General features: G+C 35.4%; 1 protein-coding gene across 3 annotated transcripts in view; it reads right to left on the bottom strand.

Annotated features, from left to right (window-relative positions):
* The window catches only part of LOC132543195 (tetraspanin-18-like), a 95,443-nt gene that overhangs the window by 54,102 nt on the left and 25,184 nt on the right, over nt 1-16,157 (bottom strand). The window contains exons 1-3 of one of the 3 annotated variants that reach the window (XM_060206679.1): nt 5,411-5,667; nt 4,342-4,599; nt 105-311 (exon numbers count right to left, since the gene is read on the bottom strand). In XM_060206679.1, the coding sequence (XP_060062662.1) occupies nt 105-311; nt 4,342-4,383 (249 nt within the window). In that variant the 5' untranslated portion in view covers nt 4,384-4,599; nt 5,411-5,667. Of the gene's footprint in view, nt 1-104; nt 312-2,935; nt 3,779-4,341; nt 4,600-5,410; nt 5,668-16,157 lie in introns of those variants that run through there. The other 2 variants (XM_060206687.1, XM_060206673.1) reach the window with 2 other exon arrangements.

Raw genomic sequence — 16,157 nt, forward strand, 5'->3', positions numbered from 1 at the left:
ACATAAACAATATATGAGTATCCCCGTCATACGAGTACTATACACTGGATGTGAGTATTACATTTCAGTTGAGATTTTCTTAATAACACTCAACGTCAACATACCTTGTCACCCTTGTTGCTGGCGCCTCCAAGAAAAGGTTCTTGCAATTTTTTATCCTTTTTCTTGTCTTTACTCTTTTTCTCTTTCTTTTTCTTCTTGTCCTTCTTGTCATCTTTGCTGAGAGTTGTCAAAGCCATGCTGTCGGCGTCTGAACTGATGTGACTGATATGACCCTCCGAATTCCCGTGTCTATGTCCGAATTTCCTAACCTGTTCACAAAGTTCATTCAATAATGTTGTGGTTCAACTCGTGTTTACGGTCAAAAAATGAGAATATCAACAGTTAGTTTGTTATATTTTCCTGATTTTTATCTGGAGTGAAAAAAAAAACATTATTTCTTAAATTAAATCACTATCAAAGATACATGAATATAAATGGACCGATTTTTCAAATTTCAATTTTAGACGATTACAAATAAAGTTATTTATAGACTCTATGTAGCACTAAGCATATCCCATAATTTCACGAGATGTCTGAATAAATAAACATTACACGGGGTGATGGAATGAGGTCAAATGTCATTGCCCCAATATGTCAATATAGTAAATATGATAAATCACAGAATACCGAGGAGTTCCTATATACATGGAATCAGAATGTAAATCTCCAGTATTTGTTTGGGATAATACAGAATGTAGGTTGACTGGGCAGTCGTTTACACATACAAACACACACGATCGAGATCATACAAACACGGACTACAAGTCAGAAATACAGCCTTTCCAACGCCACGGAGATGTATACATCGAACTACATGTTGACCCAAACCTTTAATTACCCATCAATGCCGACACCCAATACCTACACTGGGCGTTTTTGTATCATGTCAAAACTCGTCAAATCATAAATTAGACACCAACTCTCGGGAACATCGTGTCAACATTCTCACAGGCTTGTCACACTAAATAGGCCATGCTCCTCCAAATTCGAATCGATTTTTAGATTCCACCAGAAAATCCATAGAAGAGCCGATTTTCATAATTGTTACATCCGCCTGAATTTCACCAAAATAAGTGATCCTCTCCAGTATTTTGCGAAAAAATGTCATTACTCTTCTTTTCGTTTTCACATTATCAAACACATATGATACCAACATGAAGACTACATGTTAATCAGTTATTTATTTAGAAAGTACGTGTTCTCTTTTTATTTATGATATCATTTCAATTGTGACGTCACAGTTCTCCTTACTAAAAATGCTTCTTTTCTTGACCGATTTTTTACGTTTAATCTTGTTAGTGATAAATACAGAACAATTAGATTCAGATAAAAGAATTAGAATATAAGAATTACAGACCAGTTACGGTTATAATGACTTGAAAAGTTTGCATATAAGCCTAGACTTCATTTCGGTGAATATATTTCGCAAAGGTTCTTATCACTATACGATCATCTCAATAGATGTCTATAATTGATACGTTTGAAACATTCTAAACTTCGATTCTTTTGATATAAGTGTCAGTTGAACCAACCGAAGGGTAACATATTGCTTGCTTACATGAATGAGAGAAAATGTTTTAATCGGAAACTAATGTTGTTGACGGCTTCACGTCTACACCTGTACTATCCGGAATGTACACAACGTATTTCCGGGTACCAATAGTGGTGTACCCTCTACATGTTTATAATTCACCAACCATTAAATGTTTTCATGAATAAGATGGGTCACTATCCATTCTTGAAAGAGCTTAAGAGTAAAGAATAAGCTTATAACAGGCGGTTTATGGAATACCCCTTATCTTAATCTCTTTCCTCACGGGTCATTTGAGTTGGGACCCGATCTTTGTGAGCTTTATCGCGCCTAACAAACCACTGAGATTAGAACTATATCAAGTACAACATAATTCGTCATTTGATTATTTTACAAAAATAGCTTTTGTGTCCTAAACTTGATGGAAAATGATGTTTGTTTATCTAAAAAGTTGAAGACGGAAAATTTTATCGCGAAATATTTTTCCGTTGAAGTATATTGCATATTTTTGGTTGCGTTGTCAAGTTAACAATGTTGGTACAGTATTCAAAAAAAACTTAACTAAACATTTTTCGAAATGTTGACAAGTGCAAATGTCAAACAAACAATATTTTATCTCTGATTAATTTTAAATTCCGACATGTGCGCTTGACATTTATTCCTGAACACACACGAACCTAATTTTCTATCAATTAGATATTGCTCTGTTTTCAATTAAAATTTCAATTAATCATAAGATATGTTAATGTGATCTAAATTTAAACCGTAACATAAACAATTCTCGCTGGGTCATAAATCACTGGCGTTGACAACGTTCACAGAGATGAGTTAAAACCAACATGAACCCAAATTCACCTTCAAACCAAATGAAAACCGTCGCCTGGCTTGCAACAACATCCACCTGCCTGTATCAAGGTTTAGGCCCCACGGGGTCTGATAAATCATACGTGATACCTGACCTATAAAGCTACATGTCGATTTCGTTCCCATACCTACAGAGTCCATTATAAATACATAAAGCAGGTATACATATCGAATCCTCCGGTCCGTCGACACAATATGTTCGTTTCCATTGCCCGGTTGTTTACGATCAGAATACACCTGGGTTTCACTCCCGATACAGTAATACATATATATAATACATATAATTCATTTAAATACTCACAATGATTTATCGTAAAATCGATGAAATCCTACAAAACCCAAGTCCTCCCTGACAAAATACGGGTATCTACATTCAAAAAGTCGCGTACTACAGTTAAACGTGTATAGTGGTTTACTACATCGTTATCGGGCACACTTACACGCACACATAAGTTTTAAATTTTGCATTACCTATATCGCCATTTAATGTTTACTTACCTGTCGTATGAAAAGTACAGTATCCCACCAATAACATGCAAGTTGAAATGTTCAGCGAAATATGTATGGATTCACAAATTTAATAGTCAGATATGTCCATTGTAATTGTCCACTCGAGTGGTCAAGCTCGCGATCGGTCTCCTCTGTGACCTGCTTTACATCAAGGTAAGTTCATCAGTGCAAGTCGGCTGATAATACAAGGTGTTGACGTCACTCTGGTATACTACCTTATACATACAGCAAGTGTTTAAATGACAGTGACGCTAAGACGAAGGGAGCCTATATATGTGGTTTAGACTAGAACGTATCTACCTATAGCTTCCACAGCAGTGCTCTTCAACATAAAACTACCTAACAGCTACCAACATATGGCTGTCACCGTGAAACGAGAGGACTCTGCTCGTGGAGCTGCTGGGAGATCGTTGTTCCAGCTAAGCACCGGTACCACAAAAATTCCTGCATAAGTACATTGTTACGTGTCCATCGGTATTAGTATTTAGTCCAATTTGATACACAACACTGTTGCGATGATAAATCTCGATGCTTTTTCACTCCGGAGCTTTATTTATCAATCAATATATTGAACGTAGCTATAGTGTAATGGATTTAAAACTAGTGCTGCTTGCTACTTGTGTCTTTGCCCCGTATTAAATCGATGCGACGTCCATTTCATTATCCCCCCTATTACAACCTAGCAACAAAACGAACGAATAAATAGACTATCCTTATTCTAATTACACCGCAATCAAGAAAGAAAACGGGGTTCGTCATCTGTAGGAATTCTTGTTGCTGCCATCCAGTTTGGCGCCATAGTTTCATGGAGACACGACTGAGAATTGTAAAGCTAGAATGCAACTAACTCAGTGTGCGAGGCGACACTGTTCAATCGTTCTACTTGCCAGTATGCTTTTGTTTATCAAATAAGAATACAAATTTTATAAAAAGCAACAAAAAACAAAAATTTGTTCTAATCGGCATCGACCGAAAAACAATAAAGTCAAAACGATGTTTTAGAAGGAGAGACATTATGTCGAATGAATACTTCTCAAATACTGACAGTTAATTTAGTGAAATGTTATTCAAATTGGATTATGTCTTTAAACTTCAATTACAAATGGTGTAAACCATTTTGTAATTCAGCTCACAAAAAAATCCCACTTAGCTGAGAATAAATGCCAAACTTAGAAAACTGGTCGTGAACACGTTGGAGAAGAGAAAACATCCCACTGGAGGGATATAAAACGTGTAAATTTACGTAATGTCTTTATATGGCACATCACAAGTGTGATTGACATTTCACGGTACCGGACTGGGAGCTTTGTAACAGTCGAGTTAACAGTTGATTACTGATCAAAGACAATACATGTTATTCAATGACGTACACACTCCTACGTTTGGGAGGTTACCTGTAGTGTGGCTTTCTCATCAAATGCGTCGTAATATTCCATATTTTATCAGATTCTGTCGAAATTTCTCTCAGGAGGCAACAGAACGTTTGACAGCATTTAAAGTTCAACCACCAAGATAGATCTGAAGAAAGCACCTTGTGTATTCTTCCTTAAGCGTGGGTTTTTCGGTTCGTTTTTTTCTGTCGTTGACTTTGTCTCCTTGCCTCAGGCTAAATCATTTAACTGGTTTCTCAATCCTGGGATGTGTGACCACCTCTGCAGGTAGCAATCGCATAATCCATACTTCAAAAGTAGTACTTAAACTAGTCAAAATAAATCTAGATAAAAATGTATACACACTGACCTGTTTACAAGTTTGTAACTTTAAATAACCTAACATACAAATGAAAATGTGGGCTAAGTAGAAGAATCGTTGATGTTTTTTTATGGAAATGAAATTTGAATAAATGTTTTTAATACAGTGTGGTTGTCATTTTGATATATGACGTAATGTAGAAGTAAAATGTAAGCAGTGAGTTGGACAGTAATGACATTTGTCTACCTTTACTATTGTAACAAAAAAAATGTGAGTGTATATGGCAATGCTAATATCACTGGATATCAACATCTGTCAATCATTCCACTGTTACTGTGCACATTCAAATATCAGTCATTCAGCACTCTTTTTTTCAAATTGATGATGTTATACTCCCATTGTTTAAATGCTGAAATTATTTGACTTATTAAAATTTTTAATAACCGAACTTCTTTGTTTAATTCAACACACATTTCTGTCCAGCACCGAGTTATTACTGTACTCCACACATTTGACTTGTTCAACACTATCAATGACAACCTCCTCGTAACTTCTTAAAACTCATCATATAAATATGAAAACTATAGAACAATACTCTGCACAATATATGTAAAAATATTCATCCAATATATAAAGACAAAGTATTTCACAAGTTTACTTCGTATCTATATCGTGATATATACAGACTGTCTGCTGTTGTGATCATTCTACCTACTAGCTGAGCGAAGGCTTAAAGAATCATTACTTAATGTAGATTAACAATGTACTTACTCAGGACAGTCAAAGAGGACATGATAACCAAGTACAGACCAAGCAAACCTCTCAGTTCCCTCTCTGACCATAGAAACAGGGGGAAAAACAATCTTCATCATCTCGCGGTGATCGAACTCAACTCCATCTAATGACCGGAAGTACACAAGAGATTATAAACTCTCGAAGCGGAATCGACACACAATATCAGGAATGCGACACTGACGAACCGAAGAGGAACATGTAAAAAGTCTGCTGAATTTAGAAACTATTGTTCTATCATTAACGACCACCTGTATGACGTTAGACTGGTGTTTATATATACATCAGTATCTCTAGAATTACAAAGACACCTAGTAACGGGAAGGTAATCGCGGAGCAACTTGGAATATTAGCCCTGAATTCGCGACACGCTGAAATAATAAACAATTTGGCAGGTGATACTGATGTATCGTATATACAAATGCAAGCACTGCACATGTGGCCCTAATACAAATGCCAAATAGATATAACTATATACAATATCATACATTATCATTGCATATATATGTGGCATGAGTGTTCAATGATAAAATCGGCCTAACATTTGGGCTGTATAGCTTTAAAGTATATTTATTTGATTCCTTATCAGGTAGAAAAGCGCTGATTTTCGAAACATTTACAACCTGTCCCCGAGATCTAGAAACTGTGCAAATAATGGATGCATTTTCTTTTTAACAATTTCGTTTGGGGTTAGAATAGGGAAATGACGTTATTGCCGGAAAATATTTCACGGAAGAATTATTAACTGATAAACATTTATTCCTAAAATAAATATGTAAGGGTTATGGATATCGAATGCTGATAAGCGTTGATTCATATTTTGCTTTTAGACATTGACCAAGTTGAACATAAAAGGAGCTGAACTTTGTGCCTATCCTATATTGATGCATGTGCCTTATTTTACGAATATGGTTTGAATTCATTCCAAGAAAAGAAAAATCCCCTTCATCTCTATTTCATTATATTTATCATATGTGTAGAAAGTCACGAAAGTCAAGTATCAACATACCTGTGATCAACAGTATTGACAGAAAATATACCAGTATAGAATAACACATATTCAACACACATTACAAATACATCATAGGCTAGAATTCCATCGATACTACTGCTGGAAATACCTGACTGCACAAGGGCAGGTCAGCACGCGCGCTTTCCGTGACTACTTACATGTATGACAAACAAACGGACACGCTATTAAGACCCCTGAAATCCAATTAATGAAAAGAATTCACTTTTAATTTGTTTAACAAATGAACATTGTTTAAGTTTATTTCTATCGATTTATTTATATCTAATATTACCCCTGCCTCCCCCCCCCCCAAAATAAAAAAAAAAAATAAATAAAAAGCTATCAACCTTGGCCCCTGACCTGTTTCCTTCTTCCCACATATATCACGTGACTTATCGACCCCTTCTGAGATTCGATGCCTGGATTGACTTAGTTGAAACTGTATTCCGTCTGGCGTCATGTATTATTCAAGTCAGAAACGCAGATAAATCTCAAAAAAAAAGGCTTGATTGATCTGAAATTTAGTGTTCCTGTCAGAAAAAAACTTATAAGGGTAATAAGTGAAAATATTTAATTTTCAAAGTTATACTCACTGGTACGTCAACAAACAAAGTTCAACGGCGAATCATGTAAATGATCGGGAGAATAAGACCAAGTGATCCGGAAAGTTAAGGGTATTCTGCTTCCTTAACGACACCCACCACTTGAAGTCGCATTGTTAGGGTGAGAAATGGAAACAGGCAAATAACGATTAATCTAGAAGACACACTATTGTGAAAAGGAAAAAAAAAGAGAAAAAAATGACCTCGTGCGAGAAAATAAACATTGTAATATTTGCAAATGAGAACATGAGATTGACCACAGATCTTGCTCATCGTCGTCATCAATTTCTACCGTAAGCTGTTAATGCTTGTTATGACAACCATGATATTCAGCACAAGCCTTTAAACACCATATCTGGAGGAACGGATGTGATGATACCAAGAAAAGGAAAATTGCGACAAATTTTTTTCCTAATTGTAAAAATGACTATATATGTATGATTAAGTCGCCAGTAAAGTTGTATGTAAAGATCCAAGAATAAAATTAGCTGAACAGACCATCGTTACATGTTCGATATCTGAATATCTGAAAGAGTCAAATTTGATAAAATGTTTTACATTAAAATGTATAGAATTCATTAGCTTGTAGGCGATATTTAACAGCAGCGCACTATTCCAAGTAATGAATACCATTACTCGTACATTAAAATAGAGAGATTTAAAAACGTCGGAATGTTTAAAGGAAGTCTTTGTCTGAGACCATTGTGGTGTTGGATATAATGGAACAAAATAACGACAAAACAGCTCGTAAATGACTGGATGCTATGTGCGTCATCACTTACAATGAGCAAGAGACCTTCAAATTCCTATTGGCGATATAATGTGGTTTTCATAGCGTTGTATTTGTGTTACAAAAGTTATTTAAGTCGTACTAATGAGCGCATTATATGTTACAGGGAGAATTAGTGAACATCAGTCTCGTTTGCAAATGCCGTATTTTGTTGCAACAGTCGTTATGGAGGAAGCAAAGCTCAAAGGATGAACGGATGTGAGTGACGGTAACATAATTTACTGTTTCTATCAATATTCTCAGAAATTGTTACCAGCGATTAAGCTGCAAACGTGACTTGGTCGTCACTAGCATGGTTACTCCCAACGAACTCGGAAAACGCTGAATTTGCATGTACTGTTTTAAAGGTAGAAAGACGTTTGACACGCAGCGGCGATTATAGCAAACGTGTCCAATAAGTATTGTTCCAAATCAAAATGGACATACACCTCGGATCGCTCACGTGACGCAGGACATTAGGCGGGAAAACGGGACGATGGGGATGTTCCATGACCGTTCAGGGAGATAAACACTTGCATTACCATATAAGGATATATTATTGATTAAGTATCTACAGACTGGAGAAATAATTGAGTATTCATAGAGTTATTATACTAAGTAGAAAACATCTTGTCTGTAGAGCGAGGTTGTGGTTCTTGATGTCATATGGCGTTCCTTTTGGTTACAAAAACTTGGTGCTTCATTTATGACGCTCATCATGATGGGAACATGGGTAATATATCTTTTCATATGGACAGACGGGTGTAATAAAAATACCATCGAAATGAAAATTGATAGCGGATCACGATGACGTGTTTGGCAAAGTAAGCAATAAATTGTCACGTGCAAACGAGGTGATTAATTTCTATTAGTCTATTTCTGTGAAATCATTAATCATATGAAAAATTAGGAATTGTTTGTTGTGACACTAGTAACATGTACTTAAAATGTTTAGAATCGACCTTTTTGTTTTTCATCGTGATTAATATTTTATTCGTTTCATATCCGGTAAATGATCTTGGTCTTGCGGGCATGACTGTGTAACAATCACCCATGTAAAAAAAAACCAACCCTAATCCGATTCGTTGTCACCAATACATTTATACATTTGGCACCAATATACAGTCTATGACGTAAACAGATGTAATTCATTTTATTTCCATAACTTTAAAGAAACGAGTTCATCAATTTAATTAACATCATATTTAGAAATAACTTGACCAAAATCAAGTGTCGTCAATGAAGCAAAGGACGCTTACCCTTCCAGAACACCTGGTATTACTTTATTTGCGCTTTCTCAGATATCTTTATGCAGATTGATTCTTTCTTCATTTTTGCACTAGTTTATATGATTTTTTTTCGGTATTTTCTTTGTTGATTTAGATCGTACAAGTTAAAAAAAATTCGATAGTTTTTATCACGATTTTGGCTCTAATTTTTATAAATAATAGCTAGTTAACAATATATTCTTTCGTTATCCTATGACAGTGTATCAGCCTAGCTCCAATAATGCACGTTTGACCGAATTTCCCGTTCATTGGGATGACGTTTAAAGATACAATTAGCACTTCAGCCACTGAAGCCGTGAAAAGAAGACCAGAAACCGATACATTGTGTCACCGGTCACATGGCTTTGTAACGTATATTCTACAACGTGGTAATAATCAATGACGTTTTCCTTCAGTAACAATGATACAAGTAATTAACAAAGCATCCCCAAGGTGGGAACACAACATCAATAATTTCATAAATACACGGTAAGTTTCAGTAAGTTTATTCAAAGTTGTTTGCGCATGAGCAACTTTGAATAATGATCAATTGACTGTATAATAAAGAATATGTTCATTTGCATTTTGTATATCGCATGATTGATTTTTAGGCGAATGTGTCTGGATTCTTCGAGGGATAAATTGGTTAAACAGTCCTTTATGCAAACAATTTACAATATTCTATTTTCTTATATACGTTAATGTGTATCGATTCTGTCAACACGAAAAAATGCAAGTGTAGTATTCTCAAAAGTGATTTAATTTCGTGCAATCGGTTAATGAAGGATGTGTTTATTACAGTATTTAGCGGACATTGGTTTCCAGCCAGTCCCTTAAGTCAATATACTTTTCCAAACAAATATTTATATATATAGTATACTAGCTGTCCCTCTTTCATAAACGTAGGTTTAAAACCAATCGATCGACAACTTAGGCAACCAAAACTTTCACCTTTTTCCTCTCCCCTTTCCTTCTTTACTGTCTCTTCAATACTTCTGGTACTTCTACTTATAATGAGTACAAGTACATATTTAAAATCGCGTGTTATCTTAAGTAACTTTGTGTTGTAATGTTGGGAGAGGGCCTAGTAAGTTGTGTTATCTGTAGTTATTGTGTGTTGTAACGTTGGGAGAGGACCCTGTAAGTTGTGTTATCTGTAGTTATTGTGTATTGTAATGTTGAGAGAGGGCCTGGTAAGTTGTATTATCTGTAGTTATTGTGTGTTGTAATGTTGGGAGAGGGCCTGGTAAGTTGTGTTATCGGTAGTTATTGTGTGTTGTAATGTTGGGAGAGGGCCTGGTAAGTTGTGTTATCTGTTGTAATTGTGTGTTGTAATGTTGGGAGAGGTCCTGGTAAGTCATGTCATCTGTAGTTATTTTGTATTGTAATGTTGGGAGAGGGCCCTATAAGTTGTGTTATCTGAAGTAACTGTGTGTTGTAATGTTGAGAGAGGACCCTGTAAGTTGTGTTATCTGTAGTTATTGTAAGTTATAATGTTGGGAGATGGCCTAGTAAGTTGTGTTATCTGTAGTTATTGTGTGTTGTAATGTTGGGAGAGGGCCTGGTAAGTTGTGTTATCTTTAGTTATTGTGTATTGTAATGTTGGGAGAGGGCCTGGTAAGTTGTGTTATCTGTAGGTATTTGTTGTATTGTAATGTTTGGAGAGGGAGGGTCTATGTAAGTTGTGTTACCTGTAGTTATTGTGTATTGTAATGTTGGGAGAGGGCCCTATAAGTTGTGTTATCTGTAGTTATTGTGTATTGTAATGTTGGGAGAGGGCCCTATAAGTTGTGTTATCTTTAGTTATTGTGTATTGTAATGTTGGGAGAGGGCCTGGTAAGTTGTGTTATCTGTAGGTATTTGTTGTATTGTAATGTTTGGAGAGGGAGGGTCTATGTAAGTTGTGTTATCTGTAGTAATTGTGTATTGTAATGTTGGGAGAGGGCCCTATAAGTTGTGTTATCTGTAGTTATTGTGTGTTGTAATGTTGGGAAAGGTCCTGGTAAGTTGTGTTATCTGTAGTTATTGGGTTTTGTAATGTTGGGAGAGGTCCTGGTAAGTTGTGTTATCTGTAGTTATTGTGTATTGTAATGTTGGGAGAGGGAGGGTCTATATAAGTTGTGTTATCTGTAGATATTGTGTGTTGAAATGTTCGGAGAGGGCCATGTAAGTTGGAAGAACTTGCTTGTCCCAATCCCCTTGATGTAATATCAATGAAATATGTTTGAATGAACAATTGTTAGTGGGTATGTTTTAGCATTTCTTACATATGAGTGGACAGATGTCTTGTTGACTTTTTTAAAGCTTGCTAACACTGTAAGTTATATGTCATTTAAGATATCATTGTAATTCTATCGATTAATTTGCGAGTATTATTATAAAAGACATCAATAGAATGCTGATTCAATAGATTAGTAAAGTCGGGTTTATGCTAATTGTTACACTTGTAACGATGCTTTTAAAGATTTAAAAAGACGAACAAATAGGTTAACGGAATAATCACACAAATACAGCAGTATATGCTTAATTTGACGTCAATAGAATTACCTCTGGTTTATAAAGATTCCTTTTAACAAAAAAATATTTAAGTAATTATGGTCTTTTTTGTTTGTAATCGTCCTCTCTGACAATTCGTTGACCTCCAATCTATCACTTTTGTGATCAACTTTAATTTGTAATTTTTGCCAGAAGGAGTATTCAACCTTCTTCTATATGTGTCATACAGAGATATACAGGCTATTTATGTATATGCACATGTAAAATAATGTAATTGATACTCTAAAGGCTGATGTATCGCAGGAACGTAAAAAACACAAATGTTAAAAACCTTTACTACATTTAAAATAATTAAGTATTGGCGATATGAGTTTGTCAAGATTTCAGATTTTATTTCATTCATCAGTCAAACAATATTGTACAGCATGATTTACATCTTGTCAGTTATCTACGAACATATATACTGGTATAACAATGACGTTTCTTACACTAGTAAAATATCAATAAACATTTCAAACCATATCTGATAGAAGTAAACATTGACTTGTTTTATTGTCAAAAAGAGTCAAATCACAGTGTCTGATAGTGGTTAACATTGACTTGTTTTATTGTCAAACATAGATGTGTCTTACAGAGGTAAAACGCATGTCTTACTGAGTCAAAACACAGTGTCTGATAGAAACATGTACTTGTCTTATAGTCAAACATAGATGTGTCTTACAGAGGTAAAACGCATGTCTTACTGAGTCAAAACACAGTGTCTGATAGAAACATGTACTTGTCTTATAGTCAAACATAGATGTGTCTTACAGAGGTAAAACGCATATCTTACTGAGTCAAAACACGGTGTCTGATAGAAACATGTACTTGTCTTATAGTCAAACATAGATGTGTCTTACAGAGGTAAAATGCATGTCTTATTGAGTCAAATCACAGTGTCTGATAGAAGTAAACATTGACTTGTTTTATTGTCAAAAAGAGTCAAATCACAGTGTCTGATATAGGTAAACATTGACTTGTTTTATAGTCAAACATAGATGTGTCTTACAGAGGTAAAATGCATGTCTTATTGAGTCAAATCACAGTGTCTGATAGAAGTAAACATTGACTTGTTTTATTGTCAAAAAGAGTCAAATCACAGTGTCTGATAGAGGTAAACATTGACTTGTTTTATAGTCAAACATAGATGTGTCTTACAGAGGTAAAACGCATGTCTTACTGAGTCAAAACACAGTGTCTGATAAAGGTGAACATTGACTTGTCTTTAGTTAAACATGGACGTGTCTGAAAGACGTAAACCATGACTTGCAGAGTCTAAACACAGTGTCTGATAGAAACATGTACTTGTCTTATAGTCAAACATAGATGTGTCTTACAGAGGTAAAATGCATGTCTTATTGAGTCAAATCACAGTGTCTGATAGAGGTTAACATTGACTTGTTTTATTGTCAAAAAGAGTCAAATCACAGTGTCTGATAGAGGTAAACATTGACTTGTTTTATAGTCAAACATAGATGTGTCTTACAGAGGTAAAACGCATGTCTTACTGAGTCAAATCACAGTGTCTGATAAAGGTGAACATTGACTTGTCTTTAGTTAAACATGTACGTGTCTGAAAGACGTAAACCATGACTTGCAGAGTCTAAACACAGTGTCTGATAGAAACATGTACTTGTCTTATAGTCAAACATAGATGTGTCTTACAGAGGTAAAATGCATGTCTTATTGAGTCAAATCACAGTGTCTGATAGAGGTTAACATTGACTTGTTTTATTGTCAAAAAGAGTCAAATCACAGTGTCTGATAGAGGTAAACATTGACTTGTTTTATAGTCAAACATAGATGTGTCTTACAGAGGTAAAATGCATGTCTTATTGAGTCAAATCACAGTGTCTGATAGAAGTAAACATTGACTTGTTTTATTGTCAAAAAGAGTCAAATCACAGTGTCTGATAGAGGTAAACATTGACTTGTTTTATAGTCAAACATAGATGTGTCTTACAGAGGTAAAACGCATGTCTTACTGAGTCAAAACACAGTGTCTGATAAAGGTGAACATTGACTTGTCTTTAGTTAAACATGGACGTGTCTGAAAGACGTAAACCATGACTTGCAGAGTCTAAACACAGTGTCTGATAGAAACATGTACTTGTCTTATAGTCAAACATAGATGTGTCTTACAGAGGTAAAAAGCATTGTCTTATTGAGTCAAATCACAATGTCTGATAGAAACATGTACTTGTCTTATAGTCAAACATAGATGTGTCTTACAGAGGTAAAAAGCATTGTCTTATTGAGTCAAATCACAGTGTCTGATAGAGGTGAACATTGCCTTGTCTTATAGTCAAACATAGATGTGTCTTACAGAGGAAAACGCATATCTTACTGAGTCAAAACACAGTGTCTGATAGAAACATGTACTTGTCTTATAGTCAAACATAGATGTGTCTTACAGAGGTAAAACGCATATCTTACTGAGTCAAAACACAGTGTCTGATAGAAACATGTACTTGTCTTATAGTCAAACATAGATGTGTCTTACAGAGGTAAAACGCATGTCTTATTGAGTCAAATCACAGTGTCTGATAGAGGTTAACATGTACTTGTCTTATAGTCAAACATAGATGTGTCTTACAGGGGTAAAACGCATATCTTACCGAGTCAAAACACAGTGTCTGATAGAAACATGTACTTGTCTTATAGTCAAACATAGATGTGTCTTACAGAGGTAAAACGCATGTCTTATTGAGTTAAATCACAGTGTCTGATAGAGGTGAAAATTGCCTTGTCTTATAGTCAAACATAGATGTGTCTTACAGAGGAAAACGCATGTCTTACTGAGTCAAATCACAGTGTCTGATAAAGGTGAACATTGACTTGTCTTTAGTTAAACATGGACGTGTCTGAAAGACGTAAACCATGACTTGCAGAGTCTAAACACAGTGTCCATTAGATGGATAGACTGACGTGTGTTACAGATGTTTCAGGATGACATCTCATACAAAGGTAAAATAGCATGAGTCTTACATTGGTACAGGTATTACACATGTCTTAATGAGTCAACACATCGTGTCTTATAGAGGTAAACACTGATGTGTATTACGGACATTTCAGGATGACGTCTCATACAAAAGTAAAATAACATGTGTTTTATATTGGTACAGGTATAACACATGTCTTAATGAGTCAACACATCGTGTCTTATAGAGGTAAACACTAATGTATGTTACAAAGGAAACTCCTGTCAATCTAACCTTTCAGATGTATGTACGTTATTCAGCATTTAACGTCGATTACACAGGTTCTGTGCTGATCAACCCTCAGTCAGCTATGGACAGAACGTCAATAAACAAACAATAACTAGTGTTCTCTATAACTATTTTACTACAGTACTAACTAAACGAGAATTCAGTACAGGAATCGCCCGTCACACATCTTCTAATTAAGCTATATTGATACTAACAGAGAAGAGAAAGTTTATTGCACGCCAGGGGCAGAAACACAGATTTTTATTGAGAATCGGAAAGCAACATTTGGAATGTGAAATCTGTGAGTACTGAAGAAAAGCAGTTTGAAACCTTATCTTACGAAAATGTCACTCAATTAGATAAAATGCAGTTCGACATTTATATTAAAATTATGCTTATTGCCTTTGTTGAGGTTCCCAGTCCCCGTCATTGATGTCGATGCTGTTGTTGCCATCATCGACCTTTCAGTGAGAGAATATTCAACTTCCTAGTTGAAATATTACCTGATACAATACATTTAAAGTCATTCCAGCAATAGGAATAGAAATTTGCTTTAAAACGCGCCAAGCATTAAAACCGGAAACGGAACCAAAATTCAAACACTTGAGATTTTGAAATGATATTAATACCTTTAAAAGTCTCTTTTGTGTATTTATATGCTTTTAGAAACAAATTTATACCTGCAGCGACATTCGCGTAGGGCATTCAAAACACATCTTCAAATCCCAGTCGAATTCCGTTTGAATTGAAGAATAGAGAAATGGAATTGATTTTGGTCCGGAACCCGACCGTAAATTAGATTGTTGTTTTATCTAAAGCTGTAGGCTTAGATATTTATCCGAATGCTGACTTCAATCTAGAGGGTCGCAACCTCGGAGCAGTTTTCTGTCTCATAGTAAACGGGACCTACGCTGATACATTTTTTTCTTTTCAACGTCCCAAAAGACTCCTTTTCAAAGGTGAATATTTTCTAAATGGCGCCATTGGAGCCCCAGGATCAGTGTTGAGAAGTTGATAGCGATGATATCGATTATTTAAGCCAAACTAAATGTAACCTTAGATTGGATCGTTCTCAGTATTGTTGGTGAATCACATCTCCAAAATTGTAGAATTATAGATAGAGTGTATTTGATAGATATTTTTCCATTCGACGTAAATGTGTAAACTATGAAATGGAGACACGGAATTTTCTATTTTGACAAATCTATAATGCAGTTGGGGGGAAATGGAGGGAGGGGTTGGTAATTCAAGACATTTTTGAAGTCCGTTTCGTGAATCGAACCCCGGACGCCTACAGTAGAACGGCGAGTGCGTTACCACTGCGCCACTCA

The sequence above is a fragment of the Ylistrum balloti genome, unplaced genomic scaffold (assembly GCF_031769215.1).
Source record: "Ylistrum balloti isolate Yb309-2 unplaced genomic scaffold, AGI_CSIRO_Ybal_v1 Utg369578, whole genome shotgun sequence".
Classification (NCBI taxonomy): domain Eukaryota; kingdom Metazoa; phylum Mollusca; class Bivalvia; order Pectinida; family Pectinidae; genus Ylistrum; species Ylistrum balloti.